General features: G+C 45.7%; 3 protein-coding genes across 3 annotated transcripts in view; 1 reads left to right on the top strand and 2 right to left on the bottom strand.

The window, feature by feature from the left end:
- Positions 1-9,875, bottom strand: part of LOC121589662 (dual specificity protein phosphatase CDC14A) — a 13,805-nt gene extending 3,930 nt beyond the window's left edge. Inside the window, exons 1-9 of the mRNA XM_041908744.1 lie at positions 9,788-9,875; positions 7,639-7,679; positions 6,749-6,981; positions 5,870-6,664; positions 3,548-4,349; positions 3,252-3,383; positions 3,066-3,149; positions 2,201-2,488; positions 7-124 (exon numbers count right to left, since the gene is read on the bottom strand). Coding sequence (XP_041764678.1) covers positions 7-124; positions 2,201-2,488; positions 3,066-3,149; positions 3,252-3,383; positions 3,548-4,349; positions 5,870-6,664; positions 6,749-6,869 — 2,340 coding nt within the window. The 5' untranslated portion in view covers positions 6,870-6,981; positions 7,639-7,679; positions 9,788-9,875. The remainder of the gene's footprint in view (positions 1-6; positions 125-2,200; positions 2,489-3,065; positions 3,150-3,251; positions 3,384-3,547; positions 4,350-5,869; positions 6,665-6,748; positions 6,982-7,638; positions 7,680-9,787) is intronic.
- Positions 9,876-14,261: 4,386 nt separating this feature from the next.
- Positions 14,262-15,108, top strand: LOC121597520 (HIG1 domain family member 2A, mitochondrial). Its single transcript, XM_041923341.1, has 2 exons — positions 14,262-14,375; positions 14,472-15,108. Exon 2 carries the CDS (start codon positions 14,558-14,560, stop codon positions 14,888-14,890), a length of 333 nt encoding a protein of 110 aa, XP_041779275.1. The 5' UTR covers positions 14,262-14,375; positions 14,472-14,557; the 3' UTR covers positions 14,891-15,108.
- On the bottom strand, positions 14,909-16,224 carry LOC121597511. The gene is made up of 2 exons (XM_041923328.1): positions 15,567-16,224; positions 14,909-15,495 (listed from the first exon to the last, which is right to left on the bottom strand). Exons 1-2 carry the CDS (start codon positions 15,838-15,840, stop codon positions 15,104-15,106), a joined length of 666 nt encoding a protein of 221 aa, XP_041779262.1. The 5' UTR covers positions 15,841-16,224; the 3' UTR covers positions 14,909-15,103.
- Positions 16,225-18,816: the final 2,592 nt, after the last annotated feature.

Below are 18,816 nucleotides of genomic sequence, written 5' to 3'. Positions count from 1 at the left end.
CATCCGCGACCGCTTGCCGGTATCACTGCCTGCCCTGCCGGCGACGATGGTGGTCGCTGCGCTTGCGGTGCGCGTTTTACTGCCGTCGCTGGCAGGTGGATGGGCAGTTCCACTGCACGAACCCCTGGAAGCGAAAAAAGGGGCCGGTAAACACATACACACGGGTCATTGGCCGGATGGTAAAGGGTGCGAGTCCGCAGAAGAAAAAAAAGGGAAGCCAACACGTGCAATGGTTTCTGTGTTACGTTAGTTAACCACGCGGTTAGTGCTGTTAAGGCGCAGGAGTATGCTGGAACTATGAAGTTATGGCTTATCTACACGGGACTTATTGCCAACTACATCCCTTCACGGGTTAGCACAAGCATGGTTAATGGTTAATGATGAAATGATACACCCCACGGCTAAATACAGCTTTCCGACGGCACATATTTACAAAACAACACTTTACAACACGACACACTCACACTTTGATGCTCCAGCACAACACATTATCCAGGCTTCTCACCCAAAATCACCACAGACGCATAAGAGCCCACGAGTTCGTTTGCCACATTTGCGTTTGAATCGCTGGCGCGTTATGTTTGTAACGCAAACGCTTCGTAACGCATCATGCGAAACTGCGAAAAGTTAAACGAACTTGTCCACTCTTTAATTATAGTTTCGCTTTTCTCTTTCTCTTTCTCTTTCTCTTTCTCTTTCTCTTTCTCTTTATCTCTCTCTCTCTCTCTCTCTCTCTCTCTCTTTCTCTCTCTCTTTCTCTCTCTTTTTCTTTTTTTCTATTCCTTTTTTTCATCCCTTCCCTTTGCACCAGCCTTACTTGCGATGATTTTGAACCTTGCTACTCTACGTAGAATTGCGACCGAATTGACGCTTTTTTTCAAATTGATTTTCGATCAAAGCAAAACCGTGATTATAGACATTTGAATTTTTAACTCATGCATAAAATATTGATAAAAAGGCAGCAATGCACACCATCAAACCTCCTTTGCGATTCACCTCACACACACTTCTCTTTTGCACCTGCTACTTCTCTGAACCAGCTTGATTGAGCTCCCAACCAGTGCTGCAAAAATGGCACTGTCAATGTCATTAAAAAATGTGACTGAAACCAAAACCATGTCAGCGTCACGTACTCAATGGTGATGCTCAGAGGTGATACTCAAACCGATAGGTGTGTCCAATGCATGCTTCGTGACATTTTTGCGACATTTTTTGTCAGTCACTGTGGCATGACTTTTTTTTACTGTGATCATTGCTGCAAAATGACATAGTCATGACAAATTCCGGCTGAAACATAATAATGTCAGCGTCACGAGCGTTTACTGTGATGGTCAGAGGTGAGACTCAAACAGTTGGTGTCACCATCACAAGCTTGATGACATTTTGTGCAAGCAACTCTTGGTCAGTCACCTGGTCGCGACATTTTCTGTCGGTGATCATCACGATGGTCATGGGAGATATGCGGTGCTTGCGAGTGGTTCTAAGAAGCATAATGAGCATGTTTTCTCGCTCTGTTTGACCCGACAGATAGTGAAAACAGACGGAGCGAGAAAGAATGTTTATTTTGTTGCTTGATACCACACCCCAAGTATATTCCAAGACTGTCGTGATTATCATAGGAAGAAAATGTCATGACCAAGAGAGCGATCAAGAGTTGGGCGCTAAACAAAATGTCCCCAAGCATGTGATTGGTCCACCAACTGTTTGAGTCTTACCTCTGATCATCTCAGTTGTACGTACGTGAGCTGATTTGAGTTTCGTTTCAGTGATGAGTGTTGGTGACTTAAACAGTGGCATTTAGCAGCACTGTTCACAGCCAGAAAAAGTCATGATGATGCTTGTGGCGGTATCGTGTTTGACACAAGCACTCGGCAGTCGTGTTTGGCATCACACACTTTCATTGAGTATCAGCAATGACCATCAAGCGGCCACGGATATGGTTGTTGTTTTTGTTGGTGAACATCTCGTGACGCTCAAGACATTTTGCAGCACTGATTCCAATAATATATTAAAAAAAAAGAAAAAGAAGTGTAAACAGTGAATAGATCCAATTGAACTCCAACCCACTCATCGCTCACTCATTACTTTGGGAGATCGGAGAGCCGTGTGCGGAGAGGGTGTGGATAAAGCATGCGAAAAAAGCAAGCGCACAACGAAACGGGCGGGGGAGGAGTGTGTGATAAGGCACAGCAATACGTACGGTGGCCGGACTGCTTTGGACGGGCGGTGGTGCGGCGGTGCCCGACTGTCCGTCCCTTGCCGTGCGGTTGCCGCGGCGGCGCTACCTTCAACGTTCCCGTTGAGGCTGTGGGAGGCAATGGCACTGCTGGCACTACCGGTTCCACCGGTTCTGGCTCGGTTGCTGTCCGGCCGACCCGCTGCATTCCCTTCCGCCTGCCGCACTAGCGGCGATTGGTGGTGATGGTGGTGGTGGTGGTGCTGCTGCTGTTGCTGCTGCTGCTGCTGCGCCACTTTAATGCTTCCACTCCTTACGCGCAAAAATGGAGCGGTTTAGGGAAGTACAAGGGATGGTTGTTAGTATGAGAGAGAAAGAGAGAGAGAGAGAGAGAGAGAAAGAGAAAGAAAGCGCACGCCATTTACAGCAAGCAAATGTAAAGGGAAAGATGCGATGAAGGATGCTCACAGTTTTACACCAAGCCTAAATCACTAAAGAGTCGCACAAACAACCAAAAGCCAACCCGGTACATGACCACCCCCGAGAACACTAGCAAATCGTACGGTGCAAAAATGAAGCGTGCTAAAAAAGGTGAAAACAAATCAAACAAAACTGTGTTAAGCAAATGAAGCACACGTTAAATGTGAAATTAAAAATGTTAAATGAAAAGGATACGAACGAAAACACAGCACGGGGACGGTGCTAAAAATAAAAAAATAAAAATAAAACAAACAAACAAAAAGCGTTGAATGTTAGTTGGCGTTAAAGCGCCTTACTAAAAGGCGTGTTGCGTTAAGGGGGGGTGGGTGGGTGGGTGAGCGCGCCTACAACGATTTTGCGTACGAAGAAGAGGGGTGGAAGAAGCAGCGCGGGTGATATCGCGTCATACCTTTGCTGCAGGAAGCCGGCGGCCGTCGGCACGCGGCGCCGTCGCGCCGCTTTGATCGAGTTCAGCTGGTCACCTTGCGACGCGCTGCGCGAAACGTTGGAAAGAAACGGTTCCGATTAGAGCATGTTAGGGAGGGGGATGGGGAGAGAGAGAGAGAGAGAGAGAGAGAGAGAGAGAGCCACTTACTCTTGCGATGCCGTGCGTTGATGGTGAGCCGCCTGCGTACCGGTGAGCGATGTCACCACGATCACTTCCGTCTGCCGACCGTGCACCGTTTGCCGGCCGGTGTTTGTTAACTTGGCGCGTCCACCGTGTGCCCTGGTGCGGGGGAGGCGAGTATATTAGTAAAGGCGAGTATTTATTTGGAAACAAATATATTAGTAAAATCGCTGTGCAATACAGTCCTCCACCTCGTGACAAAAAACACCTTGCAATTCTTATCAATGTTGGTGCGTGACGCAATTCACGGACGAGCCACTTACTTTTGCGAGCCAGTACGGTGGGGCGGGGCGGCACTGCCGGCTAGCGGGGGTACGATCGCGTCCGTCGTCCGGTGGCCGTGCGCGACCGCCGCCGCCTGCCGGCCGGTCGCCGCGTGCAGCGCGCCGGTGCGGCTCCCCCCGTGCGCCCGGTTCGCCAGCAGGTACGCGGAGGACAGCAGCTTGGTGGCGGTCACCTTCTTCGCCCGGGCAGTCTTGAAGTGAAGGGTATTATTGTTGTACTGGTTAGCAGCTGCCGCTTCCATGCGTTCGATCTGCCGCTCGCTCTCATCGCTGAGCCGCATCGTGTCTACCTGCTGTGATATGCCCCGCACGTGCTCGTGCAGCAACACCGCCTCCACCTCCTGCTCCTCCTCCTCTTCCTCTTCATCTTCCTCCTCCTCCTCGTCCTCCTGCACTTCCCCCACTCGTCCATTTCCTTCTTCTTCCTCTTCCTCCTCCTCTTCCTCCTCCTCGTCATCATCTTCCACCTGCGCAGCAGTAGCGTTGGTGGTGCTGCTGTTAGTGATGGCGGTGGTGGCGGTGCTGTTTGTCCCACTCCAGCCCTGCTGCAGGCTGTAGATGCCGTACGTGTGCCGCTCCGGCGTGTGGTGCGGGTAGTACTGGCGGAACTGGTTGCCCGCGTTCAGCAGCTCCGTCTGCTTCGTCTTCAGCCACAGCTGCTGCTGGCCAATTACCGAGCCGGGGCGGCACACGCGCAACCAGGCGATCGCTTCCGCCGCGGTAAACCGGTAGTGCTTGATCAGGTACGCACCGATCAGCGTGCCGGTACGGCCCAGTCCAGCTGCAAACAGAAAAAAAACGGGTCCATTAGAGAGAGCGCAGGAGCACACGCATATCCCAATGCAGCTCTTCCACCGGGTGTTTTTGAGAAGGGCATTTTGAAACCTCTCCTCTATCTTCTGTCTCGGTTATGTTCCTAACTCTACCAAGTGGTACCGACTTAGTGGTGGGAGTTCGGAATCGGACCTAAATGATTCCAATTCCGTGTTCAGTATCATTTCCGGAGCCGACTCCGATTCTGGAATTGATTCCGAATCAAATTTGAACTCGGAATCGAGCCTTGGAATCGCAATTTGCTCCGAAAACGGCATTAGAATTGACTCCAGAACTGGAATTAGACTCCGGAATGAGAATCAGTTTTTGAATTAAAATAAGAAGCTTCAGGAGCAAAATCAGTCCCAGAATCTCCATGAGAATGGATCGTTTACAAGTAAATTTGATTTCTTTGCGGATATCAATACGTAACATCATTGGACCCAAAAGCTTATTCTTATGGAGATGCCGAAACAGACTCAAATTTCGAAGACGATTCTGATTACTGAACCGATTCCGATTTCAGAGCAGCTTTTCAGATTTCAATTCCGGAACCAGTTCCGGAACCGATTTCGGAACCAGTTCCGGAACCGATTTCGGAACCAGTTCCGGAACCGATTTAGGAACTAGTTCCGGAACCGATTTTGGAACCATTTCCTAAACAATTTCCGGAACCATTCTCGGAACCAATTCTGCAACCAGTTCCGGAACCATTTCAGGAGACGATTCTGATACCGGCTCCGATTCTGATTCCGAACCTACTATCCAGATTCAATTCCCGAAAACTTTGGAGCTAGCCGGAATCGATTCCGACGAAAGCTTCATTTTCCCCATCACTATACCGATTTGTTCCTGCTTGCAGACGACACTGCGGCGACAACAAACAACAGAACATCCTTCTGGATAACGCTGCCCGATGGAGGATCCACATCAACAACAACAAGATGCAGGCCATGATCGTCCCACATCGCCTCATGCGAGAGCTGATTCAGCCAACAAGCCATCACCTGGTTGCAGGTGGTGAAACGATTCCGTTACTTCAAAAGGTGAAATACCTTGGACATACCAAGGAGCTTGCTGCAAAGCACCTCATTTTGTTGAACAAGCTGTATCCGCTGGTTCATCGCCAATCTCGCTTGAACATCCGCAACAAAATAGCATTGTTTAAACAGATTGTCTTGTAGTATGGCAAACGAGCGCAGTTTACAAAAATAAAAATAGGTACAACTAGGGCTAAATAGATTCCTCAGGCTTGTAGTGCTCTTAATGCTCCTCAACGATGGAGACTTGAGGAATTATACGATGCGACCGATTCGAAATCCTTGTGGGACATTGCGTACGATTATCACAAAACGGAAACTTCAGAATCTCTCAATAGTAGCTGTTAAATTATTCTTAATAAGACTGGATTAAGTTAAGCTTTTTCTAGTCTAGTTTTTTGTTGCCCGCCAGCCTTAAACCCCCCTATTGTCGCCTGACAAAAGTTACCTTTGCAGTGGACGGCCACGGCACCGCCGGTCGACTCGCAGATCTTCAGGAACTGCTGCAGTATGTCGTCGTCCGGATTGCTGCCGTCCGGGAAGATCAGATCGTGATGCTGGAAGCCCGCCTCGGTGAACGCCTTCGCATCGTACTTGCGCATGTTGAGGCGCACCACGGTCGTGACGTGGTTGCGCCGGAAGTACTCCAGGTAGGCGTCCGGCCCGAGCACGGCCACCCCGTTCGCGACGTGCGTCTGGCAGTGCGGGCCGCAGAACGCGAGAAACTTGCCCGGCACGATCCAGTTCAGGTCGCCGTTGTCCACCCGCTCGTAGTGCTCGTACGCGGCGTGATCAAAGTCCTGGAAGTTGAAGAAGTTGCGCTGGTGCGCTTTCAGCACCCCGCCGAAGCAGTCCTTGAGCGACAGGTAGCGCAGCTCGGTCTGGGACGCATCGCAGTACTTGGTGCCGCCCGCGTGCTTCAGCACGGGCGCGAGCGCCTTCATTGCGCTCTGCACCGTCGCGTGCAGGTAGATGATGCTGTAGCACCCGATCAGGAACGCGGCGTTCAGTATCTTCTTCGGGTCCTTCGCCGTGTAGTGGATGAGATTTTTGTTCGCCAGCTCGTCCTTGCGCAGCTCCTGGTTGAGCCGCTCGCAGTACCGGTACAGCATCGCGAGGTTCAGCGGCCCGAAGTCGCGGTAAAAGTTTTCGTACACCAGCTGCTCGTCCGCGGTGAAGTAGAACGATTTTTCCGTCTGCCGCAGGCAGCCGTCCCGCGCCATTATCGCCAGATAGAGGCGACCTAAGAAACGACAGAAGTAGCGCACAGGGAAGGTTTAGCGGAAATGGTACAGATCTGGGAGGGGGAGGGGGGATGGCTACTTACAGTTGAGGATGGGTGCTACCGCCTCCATTGCACCGTTTGGCTCTAGCTCACTGTCTGCTGCAAGGTCGTCCTCGCTCGAGCTAAACATCTCCGGAACCGGATTGCGATTGTGCCTTGCCATTACCGTCAAACATTGAGCGGCATTGGAGGTGGTCGGTTGCTTGGAGTGGGGAGGAGATGGGGCTTATGGCTGATGGCTGATGGTTGATGACCACAAACGTCCAATGGCGGGACTGTGGGCAATTGACAGGAGGTTATGAGTGTTGCTAAACGATGCCGGTGCGGGCTCCCTATGGCCCAAAAACACACTGTTTAAATACTACAAATGATACAAAAACTCCCGTAGTGATCCCAGATTACACACACGATACCCAATCTGCTCTTAAAGAAGCTGCGGTGTATCCCCAATTCGTGGATGAACAATCGAATGCATTATAAGGAAAATCCCGATTTTCAAACAACCTATCTCCCAACCTTTGCTTTCAATTTTATTTAATTTCCCGTTCCCACTACTCCCCCTTTCGTTTGACAGAGCGGTAACGTGTTCGCGTAGTTACTTACACACCGTTTTGCACGTGCATGTTTGTTTGTTTTGTGACGAAAAAATAATAACCCAAAACGCCCCATTAATACGTGCGAACAGACAACCCGTTGAAAAAAAATTGTAATATTGCAACATTCATTTAGAAATGTTGCTATTGACAGAGAGATGGTGGTAGCGTGCGTTCGTGGATTAAGAAGTGTTAATAACGCGTCTGTATTGTCTGTAACACACGAAACGACAGACCGTAGAGAAAAAAAAAACTCAAACATTGAAATGAAATGAACATAGGAAATAAAAATGTCGCATTATGCAACTTATCAAATAAACTCTTGCAAATCGAACATACTTAGGATGATAACTGTGTGAAGGGAGCAGTATTAACGGTAACTGAAAGGAAAAACAGAGAGAAGAAGAGAAGAACAAGTTAATTACGACACATTTTTAATTTGCCCATACCAATAGCGGTGTGTGTGTGTGTGTGTGTGTGTGTGTGTGTGTGTGTGTGTGTGTGGGTGTGTGTGTGTGTTTGTTTGTTTGTTTGTTTGTTTATTTATTTATTTATTTACAGTGAACCCTCTCTTATTGGACACCTCTCCAATTTGAAAAACGTCTCTTATTTGAAAATGTTTAACAGTTTGAAATCTGTATCCCTCTTATATGTGTATAGTGTTGCCATGGTTATTGAATGACGTATGTTCAAATTGGCAATCGTGTTCGCAGTTTCCTAAAGCAACAATTAAGGCTGCATACTAAATGTTCTGTCTCTTTCTTGTTTGTATGAACCTTTCATTCACTTTCAACCTCTGTAGTTTGAAAACCCCTCTTATTCGACCGTCCCATCAAGTCGACAGTCAAATAAGAGAGAGTTGACTGTATTTACATTTTCATTATTGTACGTCAGGTTTCGAGTTTCTATATCGTTTAAGTCTTTCTAGCACAAGAGTGTATGGGGCTGCGATCGAGAATGATTTTTTCTTATTTGTTTTTTTTTTTTAAATTAATGGTTTACGACCTTCAACTATTATGCAAAAGCGCAGTTGTCCCAGCGAAATGAACGAATGGACAAATTCATGCCTTTTCAAATTATCTGATCGTAACAGAAAAACACTTGAGCCGAATCAGTATTGACTTTAATTAAAAATTTAAACATAATAAGATGTTTCTTCTTCCACTCAAGAGAAGAAATCGAATGAAACAAAAAAAAAATCAGAAAACATTAGCAGAGAAATAGGAGACATTCATTTCTTCTTGTATTCTATTTCAATTATCTTTTTAAAGTAGCAATCAGGCCAACTGAAGAACTCGTGACCAATTCACATCAAATGTGATCTAATATTATTTTGCAAGCCTAAACAAATCCAAAAGATAATTATAAAACTTAAGGCAAACGGTTTTGCATAAATCAATAATCGCTTCTTAAAACAATTCTCCGAGAGGAATCTATGCAACGTTTATAATTAATTGTTCTTATTAAAATAAATTACCTTCCTTGTTAGTTTTTTTTCTTATACAAACATAATTTCCTCCCAATGATGCTTTTTTTATTATTCAAACCTTTATCTTCAATCGAAAGTGCAAGGTTCAGGTGAAATTGACTCCTTTGGAACTATTCACCCCTTTTTGTCGGCTAATCTGTTGGTATCGTTAGCCCGGGTCAATGAACGTGTTGCGGCAAGATGTGTGCAAACACGTTCACAGATGTTTCTATTTATTGAAAAAAAAAACTGTGCACGTATATTGAACCTTATAGAATAGTTAACCTTTTAAGGAAAGGTGACCATTTTGGTTTTCGTTTTGATTTGGCAAATGCGTCCCACAAGCATGGTTCGTGGACAACACATATACACGAAAACAAGTTCGATTCGTTTCCCATGCAAAGGAAAAACTGTTCCCGCGACACGAATTTGACATTCCGTGCCCCCCGATTTGGCAACAAACCGGTCTCGGAACGAGTTATCATAGAGACCCGGGGGTCTTAGTTCAACAAGTCTTTTATATGTACAACAACTTCAACAAAAAAAAAATCCGCGGGAGAAAGATGGGACGCAAAAAAAAGAAAAGGAAAAAAAGGACGCCATGACACTAGGCACCCCCATTTCCCTTACTGCACCAATTTATGCGCTCTTTTTTCGTAAACCGCGAACTACCTACACAAACACACACACCCACACACGGAACCAAATTTCTTGACACGCGCGCCACTTTACGGTCCCTTTTTCGCTTTCTTCCCAACTCCAACTCCAAAATTACATTCCTGAAAACTCGCACACCAACGGTGAGTGGGCGCTAGTTGTGGTAGCGTGGGAGGGATGAGGAGGGGGGAGGGGGGTAAGAACGCCTTCACGAAACACCTTTTTCGGTCCGAAATGGCGATGCTATTACGCACTTGCGGCCCACGCTTTCGGGGCTAGCAAAGTTTTCACTAAACACCCGCCCGCCCATGTTGCAGGTGTGAGAGGGGGGAGGGGTTGGGAAAATTGTGTTACTTTACCTACTTTGGATTTTCTTGTTTTTTCCGCTACAGACGGAGACAACTTCGATTGACCGACTGACTGACTGAAAGAATTCACAGTTTGTGTTCCAGCTGCCACGCAAATGTCAAGTGCGCGGGTGCCCGGATAAGCGGATGGGGCGAAAAGGCAGTGCCGCTCAACTGGTTGTTTTGATTCCAGGCCTTCGCAAGCGTTGCGCGAACGTTTGCTGCCAAATTTGTTTCTGATACTGCGAAATAGGATTCTACCTTGAATATGATTCTAAGGGAAATCGTTTTTTCACTTTTAAACGATATTTACCATTGCACTAAAGGATTACATGTTGCTGCCGTGGACAATGCATAGGTTATATCAGTAAAATTTAAGCAATCTGGATAACTTCCTAGCAGAATTCCGTTCATGAAAAGTGAACAAAGTTCAAGCTGATGACAGCATTAAGGTTTGCGCTAGATTTTGCTCAGCATGTTAAAGTATCAGCTGCATGGAAGAGAAAATGCACTCATTTCTGAACAGGGTCGATGAACAACTCTTTCCAGCTGTATTTAACCACACGACCATTCTTATTCCCTACCAGCATTAAACGGCTTTGGAGGCATCCAGAAGGCATTTAAGGCCTTAATCGCCTTAGAAGGCGAATAAAGATTTCAACCAAAACTTTCACGACTGTAGCGGGTTCTCTTCGAAATCTTTCAACTTTTTGATTCAACGTGAACAGATAGCTTGCCGCCATCTTAGCTTGTTTATATACTGGTTTTGTACCCTCACTAATGTAACTGCGAAATAGAGTAGCGACAAAGCTTTTGGTTCCGAACCGAGAAAGCGTGTGTTCAAAACCTGATTTTTATAATCTTTTTTTGTGTTTATTGCTTTTTAACTTAATATTTTCTTGCTATAATTAGAACAAACCAAATTTATGTGAAGCAAAATTAAAATAATACATTAAAAAAAACATAATAATGACTATGTTCACCCTTCATTATCAGGATGCGAGAATTATGTATCTCATTTCTCCTTTTATTATCGAAATTAGTTTGATATATTAACACCTTTCAACGGGTTGGTCTTTAACAACCGAATAATGCAGATCATCTTTAATAAAGTGAAATAGCTCAAAGTTTAACGCAAGAGAACATAGCACGTAAATCGGGATATTGAATCTCACGGTCATATCTGGGAAAACTACAACAGTGCAGAGCTAAAAGCACTTGTAAGGTTTTCTTTTGACAGTTTTAATTTCAAATTTAAAATTAAAAGCGATTTTTTTCATTGACATATTTCAAGGGCATTTAATTACTGCTAAATGCACTGCTGATCGCCTTACAAGGCGATTAGACGGCATTTAACGGAAATTTGCGGGAAGGGTAGGCTCGATTTTTTATAATCTCGGTCTATTTGGGGCACGGTCTATTTGGATCTTGAACCTATGACGGGCATGTTGTTACATCGTACGAGTTGACGACTGTACCACCAGACCGACCCAGATGTCGTATTATAACTCATCATAATATTGCTGTCCTTTTCTTGCAATGTGTTTCGTCAAGCTTCATCTAATTATCACCTATATAGCCTTTTAACTTGCCGAGCAAAAATCTATATCTATCAACACCATCGACCATTACTCGAATTTCACTTGCTTCTGTACAAATGGTTCACATTGAAATTTAGTATTTAAACAATTGTATCGCTGTTCTAGTTTTAGCGATGCATAACTTCAATGCGAAACCATACAACAGTACAGAGGGAAGGAGAAAGCTTTCAATTGTGAAAGCTTCAGTGTGAGACTGTCCCGCCAATAGATAAATGGAGCCACCAGCTTTTTGCTATTTTTAGAATTCATCAGTCGTTCACCGTCTGTTAGACGAAGTCTTACTATATTTCGTTTAGGTAGAGAGCTTGAGTCGTTTAGAACACGTTTACTGGTCGTTTAGTGGATTTGAGGCACTTGGGAAGGACTGACTATCCGGCTGCATGGCACTGAATTAAGTCTCGAATGCCTATATAGGCCATCCTATCGAAAAAGAGAAGAAGAATTATTTTTAGTTTGATAATTTGTCTTGCTTTCAATCACTCGAATTCTCACTCAAACGAAAAAAAACCTCACCTCACTTGAAGGCTCACAAACTGCTCGAATTTGCTAGGCGGATAGCTACACTGCCGGCACAAGTTGTTCTACAGTCTGTGCCCGAATTATGTGGTTTTCTAAATTTGACAGATCAAATGTCAGTACAATTTGCTACAAGAACTGTCCACTGCAGTATAAGCAGTGCAGCATTTTTGCTAATGAATAAAATTCTTTAACAAGCGAAAAATATCAGAATATTCTGCATGAATCGCATTTATTAATGATAAAGTGTACAAAAGTACTAAATTGAATACAAATTCCGAGTATCCATTTGTATGTTGGCCGAAAATCGCGAAATTCGACTTACGTGGCTATTCGAGTTACGCGAATTCCTCGGGAACGCACAAACCGCGTAACTCGGGCAGTGATCCCAAGTGCCACAAATCCACTAAACGACCACTAAACGGCTTCTAAACGACTCAAGTTCTCTACCTAAACGGAATATAAAAGACTTCGTTTAGCAGACGGCAAACGACTCATTCATTCTAAAAATAGCAAAAAAGCTGGTGGCGCTCTCTGTTGGTGGGTACCCAACCAGTTGAGCTTCATCGCTTGGAGGAGAGCTTTCTCATTCCTCTGTACTGTTGTATGGTTTCGCATTGAAGTTATGCATCGCTAGAACTAGAACGGCGATACAATTGTTTATTACTAAACTCCAACGGAAACCACCAGTACTGAAGCAAGTGAGAACTGAGTATGGTCGTTGGTGTTGATACCCACGTATATGACCACACGACCATTCACATAGATTTTTGCTCAGAAAGTTATAAGGCTATATCCCAAATAGCCAGCTCGTACTTTATAGCTGATTTAAAGCTGTTTAACGAAAAATCGGTCCGATGTCGTACTTTGTGGCTGATTAAGAGATAGACGGTACTGTGCGGAACTATGGAGCTTTTAACAGGCACATGGTACTCTTTGGAACTTTGCGGCTGATTAGCACTATATGTAGGGTCATGATGGAACTTGAAGGCTTGTTAAGAAAGGGTGCTGAACTGGTGGAACTTATAGCTTTTTAATGCATGACATCGGTTCAAGGTGGCTCTTGTCAAAGTGTCAAAGACAAACGCCGGCAATAATCTCATTGCTGCTGCACAAGTTAGATTCGTTAAAGAAGAATGAATATTGAGTGAAGTGATTGTGAATTATCAGTAAATTGTGTAAAATTTTGTGTAATTCATCAATACAAAAGATTAAAAATATACATATGTTTAAACGAAACAATTTGTTGTTTATTTCATCGATGACGCTTGCTTGAAAGTAAAACACAAAGAAAAATAATCCCTGGCATCGTGGCATAAGGAAGCTGCTTAGGCGCTGTTTGAAAGACCCACATAGAACTTTGATGCTGTTTATCTACTGCAAAAGGCGAATTAGAGCAGCGATCTTTAGCGTGCCAAATGAGCTGCTTAAGCAATTCTGGCTATTTGGGATAGGTCATGATAAGATGAAACTTGTCGAAACATATTGCAAGAACAGGATAGCAATATAATGATGAGTTGTAATACGCCATCTATTGATCAAACCAATGAAGCTGTGGAGCTTTCATTTTTTTATATGGATATTCAATTTTCCAGTCGTTTAAGCTTAATCTGTGGCGCTTGGGATGGAAAAAGTTGGCAAAAATGCGGATTCGACTACGATCCGACACCGATTAATTCGGAATCGACTCCGGAAGGTAGGTCCTCCCTGCATCATCCGGAGTCGTTCGGAATCGTCCAGAATCGTCCGGAGTCGCTCGGAGTTGGAGTCTTCCGGAGTCGTTCGCAGTCGTCCTGAGTCGTCCTGAGTCACCGGAGTCGTTCGCAGTCGTCTTGAGTCGTCCGGAGTCGTCCGGAGTGGTCTGGATTCATCCAGAATCGGCTACAGACAGAGTCACCCGGAGTCGTTTGGAGTCGGCCGAGGTCAGCCTTCGAATCAATGGCCTGTATAACAAGTGCACCGCAAAATCAAAGATAAAAAAACACACACAACGAAAGGAAATGTCTGGTCACAAGCACAAAGGCTCCTGTTCACTCCGACTAACTCCGATTCCGGTCGACTCTGGACGATTCTGACTCCGAATGACTCCGGACGACTCCGGACGATTCCAGATTGCTACGGATGACTCCGGGTGACTCCGACTCCGGGCGGGTCTAGTGGCTCTATTTTTCCGGAGTCGGAATCGGACTAACAACAGTTGGAATAGGATTAGAGTCGTGGGTGCGCTCCAGAGAGCACATCACTACTGTACACACAGTCAACCGGATAATCGAGACGATGCTGTTTCTGTGACGTCACGGTATGCGCTACAAAACCGGCGAATTCATATGACAGATACAGTAATGTACACAGCAGGCGAAAAATTTCAACCCCACTTGACGGCGGCCGTATACAGCCAAAACAATTCGCTGTCAAAACCACACAACACACACACACAGCCACACTCACAGGTGATTTCGTGTTGATGCGAAATTAGTGCAACTTTATGTAAGCTCCTCGTTCCAGTGCGGCGTTTTCAATTTGCAATTTTGTACCCACTGTCGCTGACCCTACCATTCCCCGTTCCCTGCTCTCTCGCCGTAGTCAGCCGGGACCGAAACGCAGCGCAGATCAAAACCAGCCACCAACGCCCATCAAACCCCGCAAAAGCAGCAGCAGCACATCGAACGATGGCACCAGCAGCAACGGCCGCCCCGGTCGTCGATCTGTCGACGGAGGAGCTGGACTGGATACAGATGCGGAAGGACTTTTCCGGCGTGCACGCGGAAACGACCAAGGAGAAGATGGCGCGCAAGATCAACGAGAACCCGCTGGTGCCGATCGGGTGCGCCGCCACGCTGACCGCGCTCGGCTTCGGGCTGTGGAACTTCCGCCAGGGCCGGTCCCAGATGTCGCAGTACATGATGCGGGCGCGCATCCTCGCCCAGGGCTTCACCGTCATTGCGCTCATCATTGGCGTGGGCATGACGTACGGTAGCAAGGAGCCGGTGGCAAAGAAGTAGACTCCCGGACTGTTTTTTTTTTTGTATCAAAATTTGTTCGCTTGTAATTTTAATCTGATTGGAATAGAGATGCAGTGGGAGCTGGGGAAGGGTGGTGATGGGGCGAGCGGTGACCCAATGCATTTGCACCACCTCGTCGGTGACCGTTCGGCCCCATCCCCACCCCTTTCTATCCCCACCGATGCAACCCGCAGTTGGCGGGGCCAGGGCTAGCTAAATTGAGCCGAGTCTTTCTTCCGTCACTTCGTCGTAGGTGTCGATGTGCGGTGGGTCCGGCGGCCCGAACCCGTCGCCGTCGGCCGGCTTGAGCCACACCAGCCCGTCCGCACCGAGCCGCATACATTCGAAATGCAGTATCAGCAGCGGGTTGGTCCACACGCGCGCCTCCACGTCCAGGCAGAGGTGCAGGTTCTGGCGGGGCGTGTAGACGTCGAACAGGCGCAGGCAGAGGTTCGCGTTCAGCGGCACGTACGGGATCGGCACCGGCAGGCAGAGCGGGGGCGGATTCTTGGCCGACAGGGAGCTGCGGTAGATCGGTTCCGCGTCCATCAGCACCTCCAGATCGATCGCGAACTCGTACGGCACGTACGTGAAGGCGGAACAGACTGAGCGGGAGAGGGAAAAAGAAACCGAATAATGCTACAAAAAAAAAAATGCCATGGCTCAGCATACTTACACAGCCGATCGAACTCGAGCCGCTCCATGCGCAGCCCGGCGCAGCACGTGCACGTGAGGTCGGCGCACTCGCACCGATTGTCCCGGATCGCGAACTTGGGCCGGTTCGGTCCGAACGGGCGCAGCGAAACGGTCGGATATTTGAACGTGCGGTTGGTGCGCACGCTGTAAAACTCGACGTCGATGCGGCGGCTCTCGTTGGCTGGCAGGGCCGCGTGCGACCCGACCCCTAGCACACCGACCAGCAGGGTGACGATCAACCCGCACCGGCTCATTCTTCCAACGCTTCGAATGGATTCGAACACCCAAACACCGCCGAACCTGTTCGCTGTCGCAGCAAGACGACGGTACGGTACGGTTTGGTTCAGGAAGAAAATAGCTTAAAGACACGCGACGCTCGTTTTTGTCCGCCCAACTGTCGTGCCAGGGTGTTCTTTTGTTGTTGATGTCGTTCTCTCTCGTTTGGTTTTTGGTTTCGATAATGGTATGCATGGAGAGTCGGGTGAATAATTGAATTTCATATTAGGCTGAGCCCGCATGCACAAGCACCGCGGCATCATTCGGGGGAAGATAAACCGGTAATTTCGTCGTGGGTGCTTTTTTTTCTCTCTCTCTTCTTTACAGATCCCACGATACTGCTGTTTATGACGTATGGGCGATGTTTTTGCTGCTCCCCCTTCCAAAAAAAAGGCCATCTAACGAAACCTCATTAACTGGCTGCGAACACGAACGATGGAAAATAAAACTAAAATCGATTAAATATTTTGGGTCACCAGGCGGATGCATCAGGTTGGAGTTTGAACAGAAACCTGAACTTGAGTTAATTAGACGCAAGAATCAACTTTATCTCTTCGAATGAAAGTATCCAATGGTTTAGAATCATCTCGAATTGTTTCTTTGTGTCGATGGGTCTTCTTATGTTGACTTTAATTGTTTGATTTGGCAACGATACTAGTTAATTTGGAACGGTTACAGGGCTACGCAACGAAATTTCAAAGATATCCTTTAATCTGAGGTGTACGCCAAAACGTCTAACGGCTCCCAAACCAAGTTCATTAGTTGACCTATTACTGAAACTGAGTTCCTACCGGTCCTCGTACTGATGCTAAAACCTTACCGTACCTGAAAGCGATCACGAACCCATACCGGTTCTGAAATTGAAACTGATGCTGAACCCTTATCGGTCCTGGGACCAATCACTAAACCATAGCGGTCCTAAGCAAATAGCGTAGGACTTATAGCTCAATTTTAAAAAGAAAAATGGGTTTGCGAGATATTCGTTTGGCTGGACAAACTTATTAGGTCGGTCCGTTGGTACATTGGCCCATCATGAGTTCAAACCCCGTATGGATCACGCTATCCGGGTAATCCATGGGTAATTTTTCCTTGTGTTTACATTAGCTCTTTCGATCCTTTCAAACCCATCGAACCGAGCGAACTCCATACCCGCAAGGGATGGAAAACTCATCCATCAAACCCAGCGAACCGTATGCTCGATACAATTTTGACAGCAGTTCGATGGGTTCGCTACGGTGTTGAAAAAAACGGATCAAACCATTGATCCCAAGCGCCACACATTGCAAGAAAGGAAATCAATAATTTCGGATTCGCTTTTTTGTATGGACATTCAATTTTCCAGCCGTATAAGCTTACCCAAATAGCCAGCATGAACTCCATTGCTGATTTGGGGCTGTTTAACGAAAAATCGTTCCGATGTCGAACTTTGTGGGTGATTACGAGATGAAACGGTACTTGGTGGAACCATAAAGCTTTTTAGCAAGCACACGGTACTCTTTGAAACTTTGCGGCTGATTAGCACTATGTGTAAGGTTCATGATAAAACTTTGAGGCTTGTTAAGAATGTGTGCCGAACTTGGTGGAACTTTATAGCTTTTTAATGCATGACATCGGTAGAAGGTGGGGCTTGTCAAAGTGTCAAAGACAGATGCCGTCAATCATCTCATTGCTGCTGTACAAGTTAGATAAGTTAATTGAAGAAGGAATATTGAGTGAAGTGATTGTGATTTTTAGTAAAAACTATGTAAAATTATGTGAAATTCAAGAGCTTTTAGAGTTTTAAAATAAACACCAACATAACAAAACACAAATCGTGTTGTTTATTTCATTGATGACGCCTTGCTTGAAAATAAAACGCAAAGAAAAATAATCCCTGGCATCCTGGCATAAGGAAGCTGCTCAAGCGCTATTTAAAAGATCCACCTGGAACTTTGATGTTGTTTATCTACTGCAAAAGGCGAATTCAAGCAGCGATCTTTAGCATGCCGAAATCAGCTGCTTCAGCAAATTTTGCTATTTGGGTAACGTAACGGCTTTTATTCAAATGGATTTTTTTTATATTTATAATTCCCAGTAAAAAAATCTGAAAAATTTATTAAAGACGAGCAACATACAGTTCTACAAAGTACTAGAGTCATTTTGCTGTAAAAAAATTTGTAATGTACTGAAAAAAATATTTTTTACATTTTGTAATGTTTTTCAAAAAAACCTGTCTACTTTGAAAAGCTACATCTAAAAAACTGTAAAGCGTTGAACCAATATATGCACAATTATAGAAAAAGCATTAGTTTGTTTAATTTTCATCAGAATATTGCATCAATATTGGATGGCGCATTCAAAAGTTAAAATCTTTCAAAGTCGCTGGTTACCCGGGTAGCTCGGTTGTCAGGGGATAGGGGTATTAGAAAATTTATTACTAAAAATCAGGTTAATTATGCTCAAAATTTTAAAAAATCCAGTAAAATATGGCTGTGGATTACACACATATTCCAAATCTCAAGTCAATCAGATTCCTAGAATCAGAGAAATTGGCAATCAAAATCGATTTGGCTACCCGGTTAGATATTTTATGTTACAATTTTAAACTCTCTGGTAAGAATTATAAAATACTACAGGAAGGGAATTTATTTTGCATTTGACAATTGATGTGCCCATTCAGTAGTTTAAACTTCTAAAAAATCGTATTTCTCCGAATCCTAGTAGAAGATGTACATTGTATCTCGGGGACTACATGTACTGTTAAAAGTAATGGATTATTTAAAAAAAAATACGTTCATTCCAAGTTCGCGAACCGCATCCAAGTTCGCCCGGTGTAAACACGGCTCCTGCGGCGGCTGACAGCGATGCGATCCGATCCGATCCCCATGGAACCGGACCGTTCCGGCAAGGCGGCCGGATCGCATCGTACGCCATCCCGGCCAACGGGCCGAAGCAAGCAAAAGAAGAGAGCGGAA

This window comes from Anopheles merus, chromosome X (assembly GCF_017562075.2).
Source record: "Anopheles merus strain MAF chromosome X, AmerM5.1, whole genome shotgun sequence".
NCBI lineage: Eukaryota > Metazoa > Arthropoda > Insecta > Diptera > Culicidae > Anopheles > Anopheles merus.
Note: the sequence above shows the minus strand (reverse complement) of the source record. Positions and strands in the feature narration are given on the sequence as shown.

Coding starts and splice junctions, on each gene's coding strand:
- LOC121597520 (XM_041923341.1), top strand. CDS start 14,558: ATGGCACCAGCAGCAACGGCCGCCCCGGTCGTCGATCTGTCGACGGAG.
- LOC121597511 (XM_041923328.1), bottom strand. CDS start 15,840: ATGAGCCGGTGCGGGTTGATCGTCACCCTGCTGGTCGGTGTGCTAGGG. Junction 15,496..15,566: donor GCTCGAGTTCGATCGGCTGT/GTAAGTATGCTG, acceptor TCTCCCGCTCAG/TCTGTTCCGCCTTCACGTAC.